The sequence below is a fragment of the Corella eumyota genome, chromosome 7 (genome assembly GCF_963082875.1).
Source record: "Corella eumyota chromosome 7, kaCorEumy4.1, whole genome shotgun sequence".
Classification (NCBI taxonomy): Eukaryota; Metazoa; Chordata; class Ascidiacea; order Phlebobranchia; family Corellidae; genus Corella; species Corella eumyota.
Window position 1 is genome coordinate 1,903,542 of NC_137496.1, and position 25,181 is coordinate 1,928,722.

General features: G+C 28.1%; 2 protein-coding genes across 2 annotated transcripts; both read right to left on the reverse strand.

Moving 5' to 3' along the window:
• Window positions 1–4,978: 4,978 nt before the first annotated feature.
• On the reverse strand, window positions 4,979–9,617 carry LOC145759615 (uncharacterized). The gene is made up of 13 exons (XM_082573461.1): window positions 9,485–9,617; window positions 9,132–9,264; window positions 8,856–8,932; window positions 8,358–8,472; window positions 7,997–8,184; window positions 7,371–7,523; window positions 7,052–7,185; window positions 6,889–6,943; window positions 6,589–6,702; window positions 6,257–6,427; window positions 5,816–5,950; window positions 5,409–5,676; window positions 4,979–5,332 (listed from the first exon to the last, which is right to left on the reverse strand). The coding sequence occupies exons 1-13, from the start codon at window positions 9,599–9,601 to the stop codon at window positions 5,007–5,009; spliced, it is 1,986 nt and encodes a 661-aa protein (XP_082429587.1). The 5' UTR covers window positions 9,602–9,617; the 3' UTR covers window positions 4,979–5,006.
• Window positions 9,618–10,687: 1,070 nt separating this feature from the next.
• LOC145759823 (putative uncharacterized protein C7orf78) lies at window positions 10,688–12,328 on the reverse strand. Its single transcript, XM_082573674.1, has 4 exons — window positions 11,707–12,328; window positions 11,486–11,582; window positions 11,105–11,244; window positions 10,688–10,861 (listed from the first exon to the last, which is right to left on the reverse strand). Exons 1-4 carry the CDS (start codon window positions 12,262–12,264, stop codon window positions 10,724–10,726), a joined length of 933 nt encoding a protein of 310 aa, XP_082429800.1. The 5' UTR covers window positions 12,265–12,328; the 3' UTR covers window positions 10,688–10,723.
• Between the last annotated feature and the right edge of the window lie 12,853 nt (window positions 12,329–25,181).

Here is a 25,181-nt window from a genome sequence, read left to right on the forward strand (position 1 = left end):
TTGTTGTTGTGTTAGTTTGGCAGTTATGGGTTGTGTGCTTTTGTTGTTGTTGTGTTAGTTTGGGAGTTATGGGTTGTGTGCTTTTGTTGTTGTTGTGTTAGTTTGGGAGTTATGGGTTGTGTGCTTTTGTTGTTGTTGTGTTAGTTTGGCAGTTATGGGTTGTTGGTTTTGTTGTGTTATTCTGTTTTTGCATTGGTGGAGTTTAAAGTTTTTATTTTGTTGGTCTTTGTTATTAGTTGTTGTTGGTTTTAGCGCCAAAAATGCAATCGTAAATTTTCAGTAAACTAACTTTATGCCTATTAATTGGGGGCGTTTTTTATCAATTTAAATTTAATATAAAACAGTGTGACATTGTTTTAAACACTTACATTTTTAGCAATTGTTTTACATTATAGTATAACAATATTTCATATTACATTTTTACGTCATAGTTATTTCTAATGTAGATACAATTACCGCCTAATAACTGCTACAAATTTTAACCCTTTTTTTTCTTTTTGTTGGTATGGAGCCTATAATGGTGTAATACAACGATGTTGCAATATGGTTGCCCTATTTGCTTAGCCTAGCCTAGAGAAACAGCAACGAACTAAGATCTAAAGCCTAAAGACGCGTGAACGTTCAACGTTGGTACGTACTTAAAGGTAAAACTTGGCGAATAAAAGGCATTTTATGTGTAATTTTCTATTAATTTAAGGTATATATAATTAAAAAAATAAACTGTTATTTAATTAAACTAATGATTTTTATAATAATTTGCCCAAACCATATACACTAAAAATCTTTGTTTATATTTTTGACATCATAGTTTGTTGCCTAGCAATATTTAAAATAATGTTTAAAATTTCAATCTAACAAATTTATTTTTTATTTAGGTACAAAATCAACTGGTCCAACAACATATTATTTTGTCATTAAACTAATAGAAAGTTTTTATCGTTAATATGTATATAACATTTTTAGAATTATAATTAGTCATATTCATGAACAATTAAACTAACTATGCCCAAGATAAGACTTACAACAATGCCATAATTATTTGTCCCTACATAATTAAACTTTTATACCTTAAAAATTTTTTTGTCATATCTTAACTCTGTGACCCAGTTTTAAAATGTTGTTAAATTTAAGATTAATAAAATTTATTTTCAAAAATAGATCAAGTTTAAAAGCTTTCTGAATCTTACAGAAGATTGGAGCAGTAAAGGGGAGAACAAGGGGACAACAAAAGGTTTGTGGAGGGTGTTGCAAGAAAGACAATAATGGAAGATCTTGACATTTTGGTAAGAATGTAACGTGACAATGTTTATTAAAAAATAAAAAATGAACTCTAGTTTAAATGATTTTTAAAATTTTTTGCCAAACATCTTAAACTGTTTAAAAATATAAATTTTTGACATAATATAGTTTGTTGCTTAGCGATATTTAAAATAATGTTTAAAATTCCAATCTAACATATTTATTTTTTGTTTAGGTACAAAATCAACTGGTCCCACAACATATTATTTTGTAATTAAACTAATAGAAAGTTTTTATCGTTAATATGTAACATTTTTATAATCATAATTAGTTCTATTCATAAACTATTCAGTTATAATTAAACTAACTATGCCCAGATAAGTCTTACAACAATGCCATAATTATTTGTCCCCACCTAATTCAACTTTTCTACCTTAAACTTATTTTGTCATATCTTAATTCTGTGACCCAGTTTTAAAATATTGTTAATTTCAAGATTAATAAAAAATTGTTTTCAAAAATAGATCAAGTTTAAAAGCTTTCTGAATCTTACAGAAGATGGGAGCAGTAAAAGGGAGAACAAGGGGACAACGAAAGGTTTCTGGAGGATGTTGCAAGAAATACAATAATGGAACCTTGACATTTTGGTAAGAATGTAACATGACAATGTTTAAAAAAATGAACTCTATTTTAATTAAACTAATGATTTTTAAAATTTTTTGCCAAACATCCTAAACTGTTTAAAAATATAAATTTTTGACATATCATAGTTTATTGCCTAGCAATATTTAAAATAATGTTTAAAATTCCAATCTAACTTTTTTTCCAATCTAGTGTTCGATAACTTCCAATCTAGTGTTCGATAAATAAAATCAAGCAAGGAATTCCCATGAAAAAAGGTGATGTTAATTGTTTTTTATTGCACTGATCTAATCAAATAAATTATTGACCTAAGTTAATTAACATTTATGGTTGGGTAATTTAAGTTTTTTTGATAAACCTACAGATGGGCTAGCGGGCATTTTTAATTTTTTGTCTTCACTTAGTTTTAGTAATTTCAATTTATTTAATTTAAAATAATTAACTTATCACAAACTTTTGATTATTTTTTGGCAATAAATTGTTTTGTTGTGCATGTCTACTGTAGACACACTTTGGGTTTTTGCTGTGTTAGTTTGGCAGTTGTGAGTTGTGTGGTTTAGTTGTTGGTGGTTTTCGAGTTGTATGATTTTGTTGGTTATGTGGTTTTCGAGTTGAGTGGTTTTGTTGGTTAGTTGTTGTTGGTTTTCAAGTTGTGTGGTTTTGTTGGTTGTGTGGTTTTCGAGTTGAGTGGTTTTGTTGGTTAGTTGTTGTTGGTTTTCAAGTTGTGTGGTTTTGTTGGTTGTGTGGTTTAGTTGTTGTCGTATTCTGTTTTGCATTCACAGCGTTATTGTTAGTGTTGTATTGTGATTTGTATAGGTTTTTGATCGGAGGTATTGTTTTGTTGTTGTTTTTGGTTTTATCGACAAAAAAGCATTCACAATTTTGGATAAGTTAATTTTTGTAAATTAAATAAATTAAAACTAGTTAAACAAAGTAAAGACAAAAATATATAATTACCTAAAATCTTAATTCATAAAATTTTAGTCTTTGAAATAACAGTATTATTATTTGGAATTACAACAACAAAAAAGTGCCTAACAAGTTCTTGCTAGTGCTATGAGTGCTTACTATTTTAAAATCAACCAATAATTGATATTTCTGTCCATTGGCATTAATAATTGTTCGAAATCAACTGATAGTTAATATTTCTGGTTCCTGGCATTAATAGTTGTTTTAAAACCAACCAATAGTTAATATTTCTGTCTCCTGGCATCAATAGTTGTTTCAAAATCAACCAATAGTTAATATTTCTGGTTCCTGGCATTAATAGTTGTTTTAAAACCAACCAATAGTTAATATTTCTGTCTCCTGGCATCAATAGTTGTTTCAAAATCAACCAATAGTTAATATTTCTGTTCTCTGGCATTAATAGTTGTTTTAAAACCAACCAATAGTTAATATTTCTGTCTCCTGGCATCAATAGTTGTTTCAAAATCAACCAATAGTTAATATTTCTGTCCCCTGACATTAATAGTTGTTTTAAAACCAACCAATAGTTAATATTTCTGTCTCCTGGCATCAATAGTTGTTTCAAAATCAAGCAATAGTTAATATTTCTGTCCCCTGGCATCAATAGTTGTTTTAAAACCAACCAATAGTTAATATTTCTGTCTCCTGGCATCAATAGTTGTTTCAAAATCAACCAATAGTTAATATTTCTGTCCCCTGGCATCAATAGTTGTTTTAAAACCAACCAATAGTTTGTATTTTTGTCTATTAGCATCAATAATTGTTTTTAAATTAATAAATAGGTAATATTTCTGTCTGCTGGCATCAATAATTGTTTTATAATCAACCAATAGTTGGTGTTTTTGTCCATTGGCATCAATAATTGTTTTAAAATCAACTAATACGTAATATTTCTGTCTCCTGGCATCAATAATTGTTTTGTAATCAACCAATAGTTAATATTTCTGTCTCCTGGCATCAATAATTGTTTTATAATCAACAAATAGTTGGTGTTTCTGTCCATTGGCATCAATAATTGTTTTATAATCAACCAATAGTTAATATTTCTGTCCCATGGCATCGATAGTTGTTTTAAAAGTAACCAATAGTTAATATTTCTGTCCCCTGGCATCAATAGTTGTTTTAAAATCAACCAATAGTTAATATTTCTGTCCCCTGGCATCAATAGTTGTTTTAAAACCAACCAATAGTTTGTATTTTTGTCTATTAGCATCAATAATTGTTTTTAAATTAATAAATAGGTAATATTTCTGTCTGCTGGCATCAATAATTGTTTTATAATCAACCAATAGTTGGTGTTTTTGTCCATTGGCATCAATAATTGTTTTAAAATCAACTAATACGTAATATTTCTGTCTCCTCGCATCAATAATTGTTTTGTAATCAACCAATAGTTAATATTTCTGTCTCCTGGCATCAATAATTGTTTTATAATCAACAAATAGTTGGTGTTTCTGTCCATTGGCATCAATAATTGTTTTATAATCAACCAATAGTTATTATTTCTGTCCCATGGCATCAATAGTTGTTTTAAAAGTAACCAATAGTTAATATTTCTGTCCCCTGGCATCAATAGTTGTTTTAAAATCAACCAATAGTTAATATTTCTGTCCCCTGGCATCAATAGTTGTTTTAAAATCAACCAATAGTTGGTATTTCTGTCCCCTGGCTATAATAGTTGTTTTAAAATCAACCAATAGTTAATATTCTTGGTCCCTTGCATCAATAGTTATTTTAAAATCAACCAATAATTGATATTTCTGTCTATTGATATCAATAATTGTTTTATAATCAACCAATAGTTGATATTTCTGTTCATTGGCACCAATAGTTGTTTTAAAATCAACCAATAGTTAATATTTCTGTCCCCTGACATTAATAATTGTTTTGGCAGCAAATTGGTTAGTTTAATAAATTTATTGTTAAAACTAAATTATACCTAAATTCAAACTTTTAAAATGATAATATTAATTTAGTAACTATTTTGAATATTTTGGACCTGCTGTTTCATATATGTGCATGTGTTATACACTGTTATCTTATTTACATGTTCTACATTAATTGTTGTAACTATTTATAAAGAGTAAAATATCAACAGATTTACATGATTTTTGTTTAATGTTAGCAGTTTGATGGTGGTAAAAATATAATTTGTTTTAATATACTTTTTTCTGTATGTCGTTGGCATGAATTAAAATAGCAATGATAATAGCAACATGATAGAAAATTAATAAACATATGTATGCTCGCAGGCACATTTTGTCGACTTTTCTTGCGATGTCTTTCCACTTTTCCACCATCACGTCTGACCTCTTTTTGTCCTTGAGTTCGCTGTCGTGAAAATGCAAAAAGCTGTTCATTGACGTCACGTTTTTGGTCACGTGATCAAAATCGATAAATATGTCGTCGAACACCCCGCTCTGTGAGTTTTTGCGTTCGTCAGACTTCGCTACCGAGCGTTTTCGTAAAATTGATTTGTTTTCTATTAAAAGCATAATTTTGGCTTACATTAATCATCGTATCTTTTAATATTTTGAAAGAGAGTTAAACAGATTTACCGCTTTTTTCGACATCATTATCTTTAAGCTTTCCCTCGTTTTCAGGCGATGCGTTTTCCGGGTTAACTTTTCCACTTTTCTTTGACTTATTTCGGTTAACACACATGTAATCATCCTGAGACGTGTTCATGCTACCGTTCACTGTCACCACTTCGGGCAAATCGTCGCCATACTCGGAATCTTTTACCTTGACATCGCTCTGTTTTGATATTTTCACAACATTTGACCATCTTCGCCAAATATCGCGCCATAGGTGAGGCGTTTCTTCCTAATAATATTAGTATGTTTGTGCATTCGATATTCAAAAGCATTTATTAGACTTCGTATTTTAAAACCTAGTAGTGTGTATATATAACTAACTACCATAGCATTTGAACTTGCAACAAACAAATATTAATTGAAGTTACCTTTATAGAGGTGTTGTCAGGTACAATTCCGTTTTCTGTAACTGCGAATGTCTTGAGGTCTGCATACAAACCACACATGTACAAACAACAACGAATCCAGCTCGGTATCTTGGTGATATTGATGCAATATATTCCCTGTCGATTTAAATAACAAAAGTAATGTTAACTGATATTTTGCAGTAGACTAAAACTTAGTGAAAAACCAACGTATAAAGTTATTTTCTTTGTTTTTTTCAATAAAAGGATGATATTACAGGCTTAACATGGGAGAAAACCTAAGTTACTTAGCTATTTTTTTTAACATTATTAAAAAGATAACATTGCTTTGTTATAAATTTGACAAAAATATTTTCGGCAGTCTTAACGCATCCATTGTTTTTTCATAATTTTTTATATTCCTAACAGTGTTCATATTTTTACTAATACCAACAAAAATCTTACAGGTATTTTTGATTGTTTCATTACAGTCGAACACGGCATATGATGGAGATGAAGTACTACCACTGTCATCCCTATATTAATACCAAGTAGAGCCATACAGAGAACAAAGTATAGACCGAGGTAGGGTCCTGTGGAAGCAGGAAACATATCGCCAACAGTAAGAAGAAAAACCTGGAATAAAAGGGTAATTTAAAAGAATTTTTACACCATCAAGTTATTTCTTATGTTACAGATTTAATATGAGTTAACATAGGCCTATAAAGTTGACCTAATGTAATTTTTTTCTGCCTAACTATATATTACTATGCAACATTTAAAGACTTATTTTTCACCATAAACGTTAGCATGATCGTGATTTGGAGACCAATTCTTTCACCGCTGTCTGGTGGTAAATAAAATCCCAATAAAGAAATGGTGGTCAGCAAAATAGCGGGAAACAACATACTCTAAAAATCGTAGTTGGTAAGTTAATGTTGCTTTGACTGTTTAATTTAACCCGAAGACAACTTAACCAAATGTAAATATGAAAAGCGTTTTTATGTTGATTAGGTACGGCTTGTTTGTACAGAGTTAAGTTGTTTTTAAGTTAAATTACCATAAAACTACAATGACCTTAATAAAAAAGTAAATACCTGCATGTATAAAGACGAGTTCCGTTTAAATTTAAATGTGTAGCGCACGTCTGACCTATGAATAGAATGCCATGTAACGTTATGATTCAAAATTAGATCGTAATTAAATGGGACTGTCAGTACTGTTACCCATAAACGCGTACAAATCACAATCATATTTTACCAGTGATTTGGTGTAACTCTTGATGGGATAACTTCGTGAACAATTGCTTGTGGAGCTAGTTCATAAAACTGAACAGTCGCATCTGTCGCTTCATAACTTGTAGCATCACTCAATACAGTCGCATAATTTTGTGACTTAAAATAGTAATGAACCGTTTTACAACTACTATAACGCATTTTAAACACTTAAAAACTTCATATCACGTAAAAGGGCTGTAGGGTCAAAACAATTATTCACAAAGCACCATAATAAGATAACAAAATTTAAATACGTATTTATGTCAACCAATTTTCAATAAAATTAAGTTATTAAAACTTACAATTTTTTTTATAGCTACTTCAGCTAAAACCCACTCTCCAGTTGCAACAAAATAAAGAGGAATATCATTATTAAGCTGTTCCGGAGACCGCTTCGCTCTTATGTCCAACTCAGCTGTTGAAAATGTCCAAGAGGCAAACGTAAGCCGACATTCCTATATAATATAAATGTCACGTAATATTATTATAGCAGTTTTGTGGTATTTTGTAATACTAGTTACAATATATTAAGGTGAACTTTAAAGGTGAAGAATGTCTTTCATAAATATTTAGTTTTTATTACGATATTCTTGTGAGAAATATTACGAAATATTTTCAGTGTGTTGTGATTATATAACTTGAATTACTAGCATATCACGTCTCCTTAAATAATGTTGTCCTGTGATTTTTAAAGCTCGTAATAAATGGGCAATTTGCTTTATAAATAATTAATTTTTCCAAAGCTATAAAACAACTTTGATGAATTGGGCAATTCCAAATAATTCCAAGCTTTTCCAAATATAAAGATAGCAATTATACTTGTAAACAATATACTACGTAAATTCAGCCAAATTTATTCGGTCTTAAAAAAAGAAATGTCATGTTTGTTTATTTTTAATTTATATTTGTCACATTTATATTTTAGAACCTGAATATCGAATGGAAAGAAAACGATGTTGACTCCACATGAGGTTTCAAAAGCAGTTGGTTCTAAATAGCGGACAGTTCCATCGGAACTAACTTCAACGTAGGGGATACGGGGTGAATAATCTCTTACCCCTATTTCTTCATATACCACTACGTCAGGAATCCAAATTGACGACGCCGGTAATCGAACTGAACAAATTAAATTAAGGTAAAATTGGAATTTGCGAATCAAATTTTACAATTATTTTAAAAAATACAAAATTTTCAAAGCCAAAATATCTTCAAGTTTTTTACCTAATTGGCTAGGTGTTTTAATATACTATAAAATCACTAAAGTTATTTGAAAGTTAGATATATCTTACTGCTACTTATTCCATCGTAGTCCTCAGGTTCCCAAACTAAAAACGCGTCTTTCCAAAAAAGTCGATACCGAATCAAACTCTTAATAATTTGATCTTTTTCGTTCAGGTTTAAGTTCTACGCAAATGTTATTTAATTAATATAAACGTTTAAAAGTAACTAATGCCTTTGTTGGTAATTTAGTGTTTTAATTTAACGTTTTTTAAAACGTTATTGCTATGGCTATGTCTGTTGACAACTTCACATCTGTCGGATAAAAACTATAATTCTATTACGTATTTGTTAAGTTGAAGCAACACTTTTAAATACAATAATGCGATTATTATTTGCTACGATACCACAATTAATTAACTTATATACCGGTTGTAAATAACACTCTATGTAATGAATGTTGCTAGCATAGTGTTTTTTTTTGTAATGAATGTTGCTAGCATAGTGTGGTTAAGTGCTAATTTAATTTTTCGCAACAAAATTGAAACCTCACTTAATGGTTTATTCACCTGAATGTAAGTAAAGTCAATATCCACAAGAACTTTGTCACGGTAATCTAACACAGGTCGTATTGCTTTATCATAACCTGCTCAAAATACAAATTAAGATGTTATGTAATTTTTTGGCATCTCTTTAAAGTGCGCAATTTTTCGAAAAATCACAAACGGCAATTGCTTTTAACCTGAATGATCATAAATTAGACATACATATATATAAATTATTACATAGCTTGCATTAGTGTGCAAAATTTAATATAATCAACATTTTTTAATTTTCTAGGTGACCTTGTAGAACGAGAAGATTGTATTTAAGATCGTATAAACTTGCATTAATTCGTTTTTCATTGAAGTCATAAACCCCAGCAGTTGTTGAACTTGATCCTGTCCCAGCTTGCTGGGTGCTGGACCCAACAGCAGTCTAATAATATAAAGGTTTGTACTTAAATTTTAAAATAGCTGAAGTGCTGCACATTTTCTTGCAATAACGGATTATAATTTTAAACATTTTAAGCAAAAAATTGAAAAATTTTTACCATCATTTTAATGCTTTTAGATTTAACCCATTTAGATTAACCATATTTTGATTTTAAAATCACTGCCTTAATTAGTAATTAATCAATTTATTAATGTTTACTTACAGAAGCAATTCCAGCTAAGCCAACTTTTGCTGCAGTTTTTCCACCTTTTGCTGCGTAAGTAAATTCAAAATTCGAACTGGAAAGAAAAAATATTAAAATTTTTAAAATTCGATTCATTCTGTTTAGATCACAATTCCGCATTTACCCAAACTTAAGAATAACCAAACAGTGCTACGACGACCAAGTTTTCACAGTCAAAAAAAGAAAAAAGGGAAAATGATGACGTAAAATTTCAAGTAATAAAAGCTCTGTGGTGAGATTATTAAAAATTAATTTTTGTTCATGGTTGTATTTTTAAACTTAAAAGGCGCGGTTATAAATAATATATTGAAACAAAACCTTTTGTGAAATCGACACCTATGTTGTTGTCTTGTAAACAAGATTATTTATTTAGGAGGGTTTGATTTTTTGACATCACATTAACGCCAGATTTTTCAAGATATCTGAAATTTAAAATTATATTTCTAAAAACATACTGTTTTTTTGCAAATAAAATAAGTATGTAGCGTCCTTTTATTTTTTTGAACATATACCTCATGTTAATAAAAAAAAATTGGTATTGCAATATGAAATACAAATTAACATAATTTGTACTATTTTAAATATCTTTATTTTTTTGTGCAGTTATTACGTAATCCGATACTTTGCGAAGATTTAAGTTCGCCCAAAATACATCTTATGAATATTCATATCTGTGCAACTTTAAACGAGAGGATAATAGCCCATTTATTATTTACAAGGTACCGTGTTAATATGTAATAACAAACCCACATCGTGAGAATATTTCTTTGTGTAAACGTCACCCTGAACCTGTCTAATAACCACATAATATTTCCTGTTCAACTAAATCCTGTTCAACTAAATTAAAATTATTTAAAAAAAAATTGTTAAAATAAATTATTAATTAACATTTCGAAATTGAAAGAAACGAAAATTAATTAAAATCAAAATAAGGAAAATAATTTTTTTATTTGGTATTTTTTTTATTAATATTTTGACAAATGACGTAGTCTTGTCTTACGTAACATTTTTTAATAATTAAAACAAATTTTTACTATTTTGAATAAAACAACAAATGTTTAAACATAATTTTGTTAAAAAATATATATAACTACCATAAATAAATCTATATTCAATATAATTATGTTAATTGACAAAAAAAAATAAAAACCTAATTAATTAAACTTGTCATTGGTTTAAATAAATCAAAAATTAGCAGCTAATATAAATTTTAATGTTTTAACAGCCAGTAACCACTTGCTGCTGGTCCATAAATTGTTGTCGATGGAATTCAATTTCTTGTCTCCGTTTTTCCATCATAACTTCAGCTCGCTCCAAGAAAGCACTTCTTGCTGATCTATCCATTCTTCGATGTCGCTGTACATGTTAATGAGCGTGATGTAACAAAGGTAATTATTTGAGTAACAAATACAATGTTCACATTTAAATTAAATACGTACAATTTTTTATTTGTATTTGGTTTCCAACCCCTTACGTAAATTAAAAAAAAATGGGATATAAGAGTCCCCTAAGGGTTCCCACCCACAAAAATAGTGGGTTGTTTCTAATAAATAATATATGAAGTTAAGGTTTAATTTTAAAATTTGCGAATTAACTTACCGAAAATGCTGCGATTTTGTTAGGAAAAGGTAGCTTCGGTAACATAAGTTCTGGATCCCACTTTAAAGGTCGAGGTATTGCGTATTCAGATTTACTTCGTATTTGTACTTGTCGTAATACATCAACGGGTTGTCCTTTTACTAAAATAAAAATATATGCATTGAACTGTACTTGGTTGGTATGGGTATCTCTCCATAGCTATGACGATTTTGGTCAATTGCAGTCTCAAAGTGCGCGTCAGGCAACCGGCACTACAACGTTACAATTGAACGTTACGGCTGTGTTTATAATCAGGTATTGTTCAATTACTCCTTAATTTTGTTTTACTGGGTTTTATTCATTGAGAATTTAAAGAACATAAAAAAATATTAAACAACTTACTTGTGGTTAGACCTCTTGTTTTGCATTTTAATCCCATGCAATCCCGTTCGTGGTTAGTTACAAATTCGTCTAAACCCAGTGATTTTAACGGTGCGTACTAAACAGAATTCACAAAATATTAAAAAAAACTTTAAAAAAATGTATTTTTTTTTTGTAAAGTTGAAACAAATCTGAATACGCTATAATTTAAAAAATAGTTGGTACTAGGGTACTATATATACCTGTCTATAATCATGTGGTTTGGGCATTGTATATGGCGATCTAGGCCTCGTTCCCACTTTAACAAATTCGATTTTAGCGTTGTAAGGGTCCATTACACGAAATCGAAGACGCATTGGCTCGCTTGGTATTTTTCGAAAGTCCCCGCAGGTTTTTGCCCTTTCATTCGCCGCCGAAATTTTTGCCGATTCCCGAAGTGAATCAAAGTAGTCGTTTTTTCGTTTGTCATTTCGCCTACGCTCTTCAGAAGTTGGTGCTGTACCGGCTTTAAATGTTGTAAGGTTATCGAATTTCCAAGGTTGAATTGCGTCCCGCGAATTTCTTTCTGCAGTTTTTGGCTCAAACGCTTGAGGGTTAAAATCTGGTGGTTTTAACCTTAAAACGTCGTAAACAAACGGTTTTTCAGGTGCTTGATATAAGTGACTTCTGCGCCACCTACCGCTTAGTTCTGACTCTAATTTAATTTTTGAAATAAAGTCGCAATTTAATAGGTTCGTTCTTTTTGTTTGGTTTAACGGTGTGCCGGGTTGACTGCTACTTCGTGACATTAAGTCGGTCATGTTTAGATTGCAATTAATTTCTTTTGAATATGTAAAGTTTTAAAGACTAATAGTTTGTTACGAACTGTCAGCTAAAAAATATAAGGTTTGTTAATAAATTATTTTTAGAAGAACTCTTATGGATCTATACTGGAACTGCGGACTGTAAAAGTATTTGTTGTTTAATCATCTCGCATCTTAAGTTATCTTACGACCACTTTTGAGTTTGTTGTTTGGTTGTTCAAAAACACCAAACATGTTGTAAGGACCACTTATGTTACCTCAAAACTAACTTTTCCAAGCAAGGTTTTTAAACAGTATTTAGTCTACTAACAACACACATAAAATTTAAGTAAGTCATAGCATTGTTTTTACTTATGATTTAACTATACAACTAATACACGATATGTCCATTTAAAACTTTTTTAAACGTCGTTTAAATTTTTCTTATTGTTTAACTTACAATGAGAATCACTTTAAAAGCCTTGCCTTTCATTTCTACGAATTCTACAACAATAAAGTCAAACAATGGTAGCGTTAACAACACAATTGTTAAAACAACATTATCCGCCATTATTCACACAAAGAACTTGGTTCATAACTCGGTAAATGTTCCTTTACACTAGATCCCTGTTATAATTAATTTTAAGAATAGTGTAAATAAATTTTGTTAAAACGTATGTTGAATACCCTTTTCCGAAGCAATGTCTCGAACGTATATTTTTTTGCATTTAGGTCATGTTAAATACTAAAATATATTGTGATCATATACAATTAATTAATAATTGATAAACTAAAAGTAAATATGCACTTTTTTGATTAAGTTTCGATTAGTTAAATATAACTAAGCGTACTTTATTTAAAGAAAAATAACTTATTATTCTGAAAAAGTAACACAATTAGGTTACCTATAGCTTTTGACTTTAGATGTGGCATTTTAAAGGCATTTTGATACTTTTTAGTGGATTTGTCTTGATTTGACATACTTTAAAACTGTGTTAAACTTCCTTTCACTTTTACCCTTCGAAGTAAGTTAAAATTTTTCACAAAGGCGTAACTAAACCTTTGTGTGGCGCATAAGAATTTGGTATCAGATTTCATGTTTTACAATGTTTAGCTTTTACACTGTGCAGATTGGATAAATAATTAACATCGGCTATATATTGTAATTTTTAACTTGATCCTAACGTCTGAAACCAAATTGACATTGTAAAATGAACTTAAGTTGTATATATAAAGAGTTTTTTTAATAATACAATTTGCAGATTTTTGCTTTAGAAGAAAAGAGAAAAAACGCTTTAGCATGAGGAGCAAAGAGAGAACGCTGCTAACAAAATCCGTGCGTCGCTTTTCTACACTTGTGGTCTTTCTCTATTGACTTCGTGGTATTGCACTGTACTGGTTTTATATACAAACTTTTTGGAATGAAAAGTTAAATATAGAAAGATGTTTTCATGAGTTTTTGAATTTTTTTAGGTGTTTCAGTTTAATTTAAGTTTATTATATTGATTATGTGTAGTTAATGCAAGAATATGCAAGTTCTGTAAAATAGGAATTATTTTGTTAGCAAATAGATCATTTAAGTTACTGTTTTTTATGATAATTTAAACGAAGTAATTTAGATTATAATGGACCCAACAATAAAGGTGTTTTTATAGTAGTTATAAACAAAATACAACATTCTTTTGCGCAGTGTTGGATAAAAGCAACGAGTAAAAATTTAGTTAAAGTAATTCAAAGAAATAGCAATAAAATACTTCAAATTTTTTTTTCACTTGGTCCACAACCCAGCCCTTACGGCAAGCCCCCACATGCTTTCAACCCATCTTTTAGGGCAAAAGTCCCTCTTTTCCACAACCCAGCCCTTAAGGCACAGGTCATCACTTGTCTACAACCTTGTTCTTATGGCTGATCCCCTATCGTTTCCACCCAGCCCTCAAGGCAATGCCCTCATATGTTTTCAACCCAAGCCTTAGCCAAAGGTCCCACTTGTCTACAACCCTTAAGGCTGATCCACACATGTCCCTAACCCAGCCCTTAAGGCAAAGCCGTCACGTGTGTACAACCCATTCCTTAAGGCAATGCCCCCACTTGACTTAAACCCAGCCTACTTACTTCGTCTAATACTAGAATCAGCCTAGTTATATTAAACTAGTCGTCAGTCTTATGTAAACTTTAAATCGTTCGCGTGTTGTAACACACCACTTCGTCCGTCGTATTAGTTGTTACGTCAGAGTGCGTCGCTTTAGTTGTTACGTCAGAGTTCAGTGCTTAGTTGTTACTTTAGATTGCGTCGCTTACGTTGTTACGTCAGATTGCGTCGCTTACGTTGTTACGTCAGATTGCGTCGCTTACGTTGTTGCGTCGGTTGCGTTATTATGTCGGCTACTGATTAACTTGTTAGCTAATGATGAGTTGGTTACTAATTTTTATTTAATCACTATTTACTAGAAACATATTATTAATTAGTAGGCCACTAGGTATTAGAATTTCATTTTAAAGTTTAGACCCTTACATTATCATTTATTTAAATAGTAAGCTTGGCGTTAATTAAATTTGTATAAATAATTTAATTCTATTAAATAATCATACTTAAAAGCATATTTAACCGTTTTTTTATTTTTTCTGAGATACTTTTCTGAGATACTTCTTCTGAATGACACAATTTATGAGGTCATTTTGCGATGACCTTACCGATGTTGACGCCCTCCGACGATGACGCCCTCCGACGATGACGCCCTCTGAAGATGACGCCCTCCGACGATGACACCTACCGACGATGACACCCTCCGACGATGACGCCTTCCTACGATGACGCCATCCAACGATGACGCCCTCCGACGATGACGCCTTTCGACGATGACGCCCTCCGATGATGTCGCATTCTGTTGAACCTATTGACCCTCAGATAACGAGGTAAAACATCAGATATCTATATTATATACAATAAATACTATCATTTTCTTAAAACTTTAGATAATGACAGGGAGGAATGGGAAGACTGATGATGAAGATCCTATGACGAATGAAGCAGCAATGAACCAACATATCGTCTTCCAAATAAAAAAAGTAAATTGGTAGCTATCAAATTTTTTTCTGATTACACTCAGATATAACTGCCAACTGTTTTTCTTTTTAGGGTTTTGGATGATGATCAGGGGGAATGGAAGAACAGATGATTATAACTTTTGTTTTACTGAAAATATTTGCGAAATGTTTTTTCTTGAATGTTAGTTAGCCCAATGCGCGTCTAATAAAATATAAAATTTTAGGTTTTGAGACTTCATCAATTTTTAATAAAAGTGTCTTAACTTTTATGAATATTAATATTTTTAAAAAATATTTTGTAAACACGTTTATTGGACCCGTGCGGTTCCAGCAGAACAATTATTTTTCGATTTAAAATTTAAAAATTTTTTTTAAAAAACTTGTATTCAATATCATTGGCCAAAAATATCACGTGACCTAATTAAACCCAGAATAAAAATTTGCTGTAACTTTTGTTTTACTGAAAATTTTTGCGAAATGTTTTATCTTGAATGTTAGTTAGGCCAAAGCGCGTCTAATAAAATATAAAATTTTAGGTTTTGAGACTTCATCAATTTTTAATAAAAGTGTCATAACTTTTATGAATATTAATATTTTTAAAAAATATTTTGTAAACACGTTTATTGGACCCGTGCAGTTCCAACAGAACAATTATTTTTCGATTTAAAATTTTTAAATTTTTTTCAAAAAATTTGTATTCAATAGCATTGGCCAAAAATATCACGTGACCTAATTAAACCCAGAATAAAAATTTGCTGTAACTTTTGTTTTACTGAAAATTTTTGCGAAATGTTTTATCTTGAATGTTAGTTAGGTCAATGCGCGTCTAATAAAATATAAAATTTTAGGTTTTGAGACTTCATCAATTTTTAATAAAAGTGTCATAACTTTTATGAATATTAATATTTAAAAAAATATTTTGTAAACACGTTTATTGGACCCGTGCGGTTCCAGCAGAACAATTATTTTTCGATTTAAAATTTTTTAATTTTTTTAAAAAATTTTGTATTCAATAGCATTGGCCAAAAATATCACGTGACCTAATTAAACCCAAAATAAAAATTTGCTGTAACTTTTGTTTTACTGAAAATTTTTGCAAAATGTTTTATCTTGAATGTTAGTTAGGTCAATGCGCGTCTAATAAAATATAAAATTTTAAGTTTTGAGACTTCATCAATTTTTATTAAAAGTGTCATAACTTATATGAATATTAATATTTTTAAAAAATATTTTGTAAACACGTTTATTGGACCCGTGCGGTTCCAGCAGAACAATTATTTTATGATTTAAAATTTTTTAATTTTTTTTAAAAAATTTGTATTTAATAGCATTGGCCAAAAATATCACGTGACCTAATTAAACCCAAAATAAAAATTTGCTGTAACTTTTGTTTTACTGAAAATTTTTGCAAAATGTTTTATCTTGAATGTTAGTTAGGTCAATGCGCGTCTAATAAAATATAAAATTTTAGGTTTTGAGACTTCATCAATTTTTAATAAAAGTGTCATAACTTTTATGAATATTAATATTTTTAAAAAATATTTTGTAAACACGTTTATTGGACCCGTGCGATTCCAGCAGAACAATTATTTTTCGATTTAAAATTTTTTAATTTTTTTCAAAAAATTTGTATTCAATAGCATTGGCCAAAAATATCACGTGACCTAATTAAACCCAGAATAAAAATTTGCTGTAACGTTTGTTTTACTAAAAAATTTTGCAAAATGTTTTATCTTGAATGTTAGTTAAGTCAATGCGCGTCTAATAAAATATAAAATTTTAGGTTTTGAGACTTCATCAATTTTTAATAAAAGTGTCATAACTTTTATGAATATTAATATTTTCAAAAAATATTTTGTAAACACGTTTATTGGACCCGTGCAGTTCCAACAGAACAATTATTTTTCGATTTAAAATTTTTTAATTTTTTTCAAAAAATTTGTATTCAATAGCATTGGCCAAAAATATCACGTGACCTAATTAAACCCAGAATAAAAGTTTGCTGTAACTTTTGTTTTACTGAAAATTTTTGCAAAATGTTTTATCTTGAATGTTAGTTAGGTCAATGCGCGTCTAATAAAATATAAAATTTTAGGTTTTGAGACTTCATCAATTTTTAATAAAAGTGTCATAACTTTTATGAATATTAATATTTTTAAAAAATATTTTGTAAACACGTTTATTGGACCCGTGCGATTCCAGCAGAACAATTATTTTTCGATTTAAAATTTTTTAATTTTTTTCAAAAAATTTGTATTCAATAGCATTGGCCAAAAATATCACGTGACCTAATTAAACCCAGAATAAAAGTTTGCTGTAACTTTTGTTTTACTGAAAATTTTTGCGAAATGTTTTATCTTGAATGTTAGTTAGGTCAATGCGCGTCTAATAAAATATAAAATTTTAGGTTTTAAGACTTCATCAATTTTTAATAAAAGTGTCATAACTTTTATGAATATTAATATTTAAAAAAAATATTTGTAAACACGTTTATTGGACCCGTGCAGTTCCAACAGAACAATTATTTTTCGATTTAAAATTTTTTAATTTTTTTTTTAAATTTGTATTCAATAGCATTGGCCAAAAATATCACGTGACCTAATTAAACCCAGAGAAAAAATTTGCTGTAACTTTTGTTTTACTGAAATGTTTTGCGAAATGTTTTATCTTGAATGTTAGTTAGGTCAATGCGCGTCTAATAAAATATAAAATTTTAGGTTTTGAGACTTCATCAATTTTTAATAAAAGTGTCATAACTTTTATGAATATTAATATTTTTAAAAAATATTTTGTAAACACGTTTATTGGACCCGTGCGATTCCAGCAGAACAATTATTTTTCGATTTAAAATTTTTGCGAAATGTTTTATTTTGAATGTTAGTTAGGTCAATGCGCGTCTAATAAAATATAAAATTTTAGGTTTTGAGACTTTATCAATTTTTAATAAAAGTGTCATAACTTTTATGAATATTAATATTTTTAAAAAATATTTTGTAAACACGTTTATTGGACCCGTGCGGTTCCAGCAGAACAACTATTTTTCGATTTAAACTTTTTTAATTTTTTTCAAAAAATTTGTATTCAATAGCATTGGCCAAAAATATCACGTGACCTAATTAAACCCAGAATAAAAATTTGCTGTAACTTTTGTTTTACTGAAAATTTTTGCGAAATGTTTTATCTTGAATGTTAGTTAGGTCAATGCGCGTCTAATAAAATATAAAATTTTAGGTTTTGAGACTTCATCAATTTTTAATAAAAGTGTCATAACTTTTATGAATATTAATATTTTAAAAAAATATTTTGTAAACACGTTTATTGGACCCGTGCGGTTCCAGCAAAACAATTATTTTTCGATTTAAAATTTTTTTTAAAAAATTTGTATTCAATAGCATTGGCCAAAAATATCACGTGACCTAATTAAACCAAGAATAAAAGTTTGCTGTAACTTTTGTTTTACTGAAAATTTTTGCGAAATGTTTTATCTTGAATGTTAGTTAGGTCAATGCGCGTCTAATAAAATATAAAATTTTAGGTTTTGAGACTTCATCAATTTTTAATAAAAGTGTCATAACTTTTATGAATATTAATATTTAAAAAAATATTTTGTAAACACGTTTATTGGACCCGTGCGGTTCCAGCAGAACAATTATTTTTCGATTTAAAATTTTTTAATTTTTTTAAAAAATTTTGTATTCAATAGCATTGGCCAAAAATATCACGTGACCTAATTAAACCCAAAATAAAAATTTGCTGTAACTTTTGTTTTACTGAAAATTTTTGCAAAATGTTTTATCTTGAATGTTAGTTAGGTCAATGCGCGTCTAATAAAATATAAAATTTTAGGTTTTGAGACTTCATCAATTTTTATTAAAAGTGTCATAACTTTTATGAATATTAATATTTTTAAAAAATATTTTTTAAACACGTTTATTGGACCCGTGCGGTTCCAGCAAAACAATTATTTTTCGATTTAAAATTTTTTAATTTTTTTCAAAAAATTTGTATTCAATAGCATTGGCCAAAAATATCACGTGACCTAATTAAACCCAGAATAAAAATTTGCTGTAACTTTTGTTTTACTAAAAATTTTTGCGAAATGTTTTATCTTGAATGTTAGTTAGGTCAATGCGCGTCTAATAAAATATAAAATTTTAGGTTTTGAGACTTCATCAATTTTTAATAAAAGTGTCATAACTTTTATGAATATTAATATTTTTAAAAAATATTTTGTAAACACGTTTACTGGACCCGTGCAGTTCCAACAGAACAATTATTTTTCGATTTAAAATTTTTTAATTTTTTTCAAAAAATTTGTATTCAATAGCATTGGCCAAAAATATCACGTGACCTAATTAAACCCAGAATAAAAATTTGCTGTAACTTTTGTTTTACTGAAAATTTTTGCGAAATGTTTTATCTTGAATGTTAGTTAGGTCAATGCGCGTCTAATAAAATATAAAATTTTAGGTTTTGAGACTTCATCAATTTTTAATAAAAGTGTCATAACTTTTATGAATATTAATATTTAAAAAAAATATTTTGTAAACACGTTTATTGGACCCGTGCGGTCCCAGCAGAACAATTATTTTATGATTTGAAATTTTTTAATTTTTTTCAAAAAATTTGTATTTAATAGCATTGGCCAAAAATATCACGTGACCTAATTAAACCCAAAATAAAAATTTGCTTTAACTTTTGTTTTACTGAAAATTTTTGCGAAATGTTTTATCTTGAATGTTAGTTAGGTCAATGCGCGTCTAATAAAATATAAAATTTTAGGTTTTGAGACTTCATCAATTTTTAATAAAAGTGTCATAACTTTTATGAATATTAATATTTTTAAAAAATATTTTGTAAACACGTTTATTGGACCCGTGCGGTTCCAGCAGAACAATTATTTTTCGATTTAAAATTTTTTAATTTTTTTCAAAAAATTTGTATTCAATAGCATTGGCCAAAAATATCACGTGACCTAATTAAACCCAGAATAAAAATTTGCTGTAACTTTTGTTTTACTAAAAATTTTTGCGAAATGTTTTATCTTGAATGTTAGTTAGGTCAATGCGCGTCTAATAAAATATAAAATTTTAGGTTTTGAGACTTCATCAATTTTTAATAAAAGTGTCATAACTTTTATGAATATTAATATTTTCAAAAAATATTTTGTAAACACGTTTACTGGACCCGTGCGGTTCCAACAGAACAATTATTTTTTGATTTAAAATTTTTTAATTTTTTTCAAAAAATTTGTATTTAATAGCATTGGCCAAAAATATCACGTGACCTAATTAAACCCAAAATAAAAATTTGCTGTAACTTTTGTTTTACTGAAAATTTTTGCGAAATGTTTTATCTTGAATGTTAGTTAGGTCAATGCGCGTCTAATAAAATATAAAATTTTAGGTTTTGAGACTTCATCAATTTTTAATAAAAGTGTCATAACTTTTATGAGTATTAATATTTTTAAAAAATATTTTGTAAACACGTTTATTGGACCCGTGCGGTTCCAGCAGAACAATTATTTTTTGATTTAAAATTTTTTAATTTTTTTCAAAAAATTTGTATTCAATAGCATTGGCCAAAAATATCACGTGACCTAATTAAACCCAAAATAAAAATTTGCTGTAACTTTTGTTTTACTAAAAATTTTTGCGAAATGTTTTATCTTGAATGTTAGTTAGGTCAATGCGCGTCTAATAAAATATAAAATTTTAGGTTTTGAGACTTCATCAATTTTTAATAAAAGTGTCATAACTTTTATGAATATTAATATTTTCAAAAAATATTTTGTAAACACGTTTACTGGACCCGTGCAGTTCCAACAGAACAATTATTTTTCGATTTAAAATTTTTTAATTTTTTTCAAAAAATTTGTATTCAATAGCATTGGCCAAAAATATCACGTGACCTAATTAAACCCAGAATAAAAATTTGCTGTAACTTTTGTTTTACTGAAAATTTTTGCGAAATGTTTTTTCTTGAATGTTAGTTAGGTCAATGCGCGTCTAATAAAATATAAAATTTTAGGTTTTGAGACTTTATCAATTTTTAATAAAAGTGTCATAACTTTTATGAATATTAATATTTTTAAAAAATATTTTGTAAACACGTTTATTGGACCCGTGCGGTCCCAGCAGAACAATTATTTTATGATTTAAAAGTTTTTAATTTTTTTAAAAAAATTTGTATTCAATAGCATTGGCCAAAAATATCACGTGACCTAATTAAACCCAGAATAAAAATTTGCTGTAACTTTTGTTTTACTAAAAATTTTTGCGAAATGTTTTATCTTGAATGTTAGTTAGGTCAATGCGCGTCTAATAAAATATAAAATTTTAGGTTTTGAGACTTTATCAATTTTTAATAAAAGTGTCATAACTTTTATGAATATTAATATTTAAAAAAATATTTTGTAAACACGTTTATTGGACCCGTGCGGTTCCAGCAGAACAATTATTTTTCGATTTAAAATTTTTTTAATTTTTTTAAAAAATTTTGTATTCAATAGCATTGGCCAAAAATATCACGTGACCTAATTAAACCCAAAATAAAAATTTGCTGTAACTTTTGTTTTACTGAAAATTTTTGCAAAATGTTTGATCTTGAATGTTAGTTAGGTCAATGCGCGTCTAATAAAATATAAAATTTTAGGTTTTGAGACTTCATCAATTTTTATTAAAAGTGTCATAACTTTTATGAATATTAATATTTTTAAAAAATATTTTGTAAACACGTTTATTGGACCCGTGCGGTTCCAGCAGAACAATTATTTTATGATTTAAAATTTTTTAATTTTTTTTAAAAATTTTGTATTTAATAGCATTGGCCAAAAATATCACGTGACCTAATTAAACCCAAAATAAAATTTGCTGTAACTTTTGTTTTACTGAAAATTTTTGCAAAATGTTTGATCTTGAATGTTAGTTAGGTCAATGCGCGTCTAATAAAATATAAAATTTTAGGTTTTGAGACTTCATCAATTTTTATTAAAAGTGTCATAACTTTTATGAATATTAATATTTTTAAAAAATATTTTGTAAACACGTTTATTGGACCCGTGCGGTTCCAGCAGAACAATTATTTTATGATTTAAAATTTTTTAATTTTTTTTAAAAAATTTGTATTTAATAGCATTGGCCAAAAATATCACGTGACCTAATTAAACCCAAAATAAAAATTTGCTGTAACTTTTGTTTTACTGAAAATTTTTGCAAAATGTTTTATCTTGAATGTTAGTTAGGTCAATGCGCGTCTAATAAAATATAAAATTTTAGGTTTTGAGACTTCATCAATTTTTAATAAAAGTGTCATAACTTTTATGAATATTAATATTTTTAAAAAATATTTTGTAAACACGTTTATTGGACCCGTGCGGTTCCAGCAGAACAATTATTTTTCGATTTAAAATTTTTTAATTTTTTTCAAAAAATTTGTATTCAATAGCATTGGCCAAAAATATCACGTGACCTAATTAAACCCAGAATAAAAATTTGCTGTAACTTTTGTTTTACTAAAAATTTTTGCGAAATGTTTTATCTTGAATGTTAGTTAGGTCAATGCGCGTCTAATAAAATATAAAATTTTAGGTTTTGAGACTTCATCAATTTTTAATAAAAGTGTCATAACTTTTATGAATATTAATATTTAAAAAAATATTTTGTAAACACGTTTATTGGACCCGTGCGGTTCCAGCAGAACAATTATTTTTCGATTTAAAATTTTTTAATTTTTTTCAAAAAATTTGTATTCAATAGCATTGGCCAAAAATATCACGTGACCTAATTAAACCCAAAATAAAAATTTGCTGTAACTTTTGTTTTACTGAAAATTTTTGCAAAATGTTTTATCTTGAATGTTAGTTAGGTCAATGCGCGTCTAATAAAATATAAAATTTTAGGTTTTGAGACTTCATCAATTTTTATTAAAAGTGTCATAACTTTTATGAATATTAATATTTTTAAAAAATATTTTGTAAACACGTTTATTGGACCCGTGCGGTTTCAGCAGAACAATTATTTTATGATTTAAAATTTTTTAATTTTTTTTAAAAAATTTGTATTTAATAGCATTGGCCAAAAATATCACGTGACCTAATTAAACCCAAAATAAAAATTTGCTGTAACTTTTGTTTTACTGAAAATTTTTGCAAAATGTTTTATCTTGAATGTTAGTTAGGTCAATGCGCGTCTAATAAAATATAAAATTTTAGGTTTTGAGACTTCATCAATTTTTAATAAAAGTGTCATAACTTTTATGAATATTAATATTTTTAAAAAATATTTTGTAAACACGTTTATTGGACCCGTGCGGTTCCAGCAGAACAATTATTTTTCGATTTAAAATTTTTTAATTTTTTTCAAAAAATTTGTATTCAATAGCATTGGCCAAAAATATCACGTGACCTAATTAAACCCAGAATAAAAATTTGCTGTAACTTTTGTTTTACTGAAAATTTTCGCGAAATGTTTTATCTTGAATGTTAGTTAGGTCAATGCGCGTCTAATAAAATATAAAATTTTAGGTTTTGAGACTTCATCAATTTTTAATAAAAGTGTCATAACTTTTATGAATATTAATATTTTCAAAAAATATTTTGTAAACACGTTTACTGGACCCGTGCAGTTCCAACAGAACAATTATTTTTCGATTTAAAATTTTTTAATTTTTTTCAAAAAATTTGTATTCAATAGCATTGGCCAAAAATATCACGTGACCTAATTAAACCCAGAATAAAAATTTGCTGTAACTTTTGTTTTACTGAAAATTTTTGCGAAATGTTTTATCTTGAATGTTAGTTAGGTCAATGCGCGTCTAATAAAATGTAAAATTTTAGGTTTTGAGACTTCATCAATTTTTAATAAAAGGGTCATAACTTTTATGAATATTAATATTTTCAAAAAATATTTTGTAAACACGTTTATTGGACCCGTGCGGTTCCAGCAGAACAATTATTTTTCGATTTAAAATTTTTTAATTTTTTTCAAAAAATTTGTATTCAATAGCATTGGCCAAAAATATCACGTGACCTAATTAAACCCAGAATAAAAATTTGCTGTAACTTTTGTTTTACTAAAAATTTTTGCGAAATGTTTTATCTTGAATGTTAGTTAGGTCAATGCGCGTCTAATAAAATATAAAATTTTAGGTTTTGAGACTTCATCAATTTTTAATAAAAGTGTCATAACTTTTATGAATATTAATATTTTTAAAAAATATTTTGTAAACACGTTAACTGGACCCGTGCAGTTCCAACAGAACAATTATTTTTCGATTTAAAATTTTTTAATTTTTTTCAAAAAATTTGTATTCAATAGCATTGGCCAAAAATATCACGTGACTTAATTAAACCCAGAATAAAAATTTGCTGTAACTTTTGTTTTACTGAAAATTTTCGCGAAATGTTTTATCTTGAATGTTAGTTAGGTCAATGCGCGTCTAATAAAATATAAAATTTTAGGTTTTGAGACTTCATCAATTTTTAATAAAAGTGTCATAACTTTTATGAATATTAATATTTTCAAAAAATATTTTGTAAACACGTTTACTGGACCCGTGCAGTTCCAACAGAACAATTATTTTTCGATTTAAAATTTTTTAATTTTTTTCAAAAAATTTGTATTCAATAGCATTGGCCAAAAATATCACGTGACCTAGTTAAACCCAAAATAAAAATTTGCTGTAACTTTTGTTTTACTGAAAATTTTTGCGAAATGTTTTATCTTAAATGTTAGTTAGGTCAATGCGCGTCTAATAAAATATAAAATTTTAGGTTTTGAGACTTCATCAATTTTTAATAAAAGCGTCATAACTTTTATGAATATTGATATTTAAAAAAAATATTTTGTAAACACGTTTATTGGACCCGTGCGATTCCAGCAGAACAATTA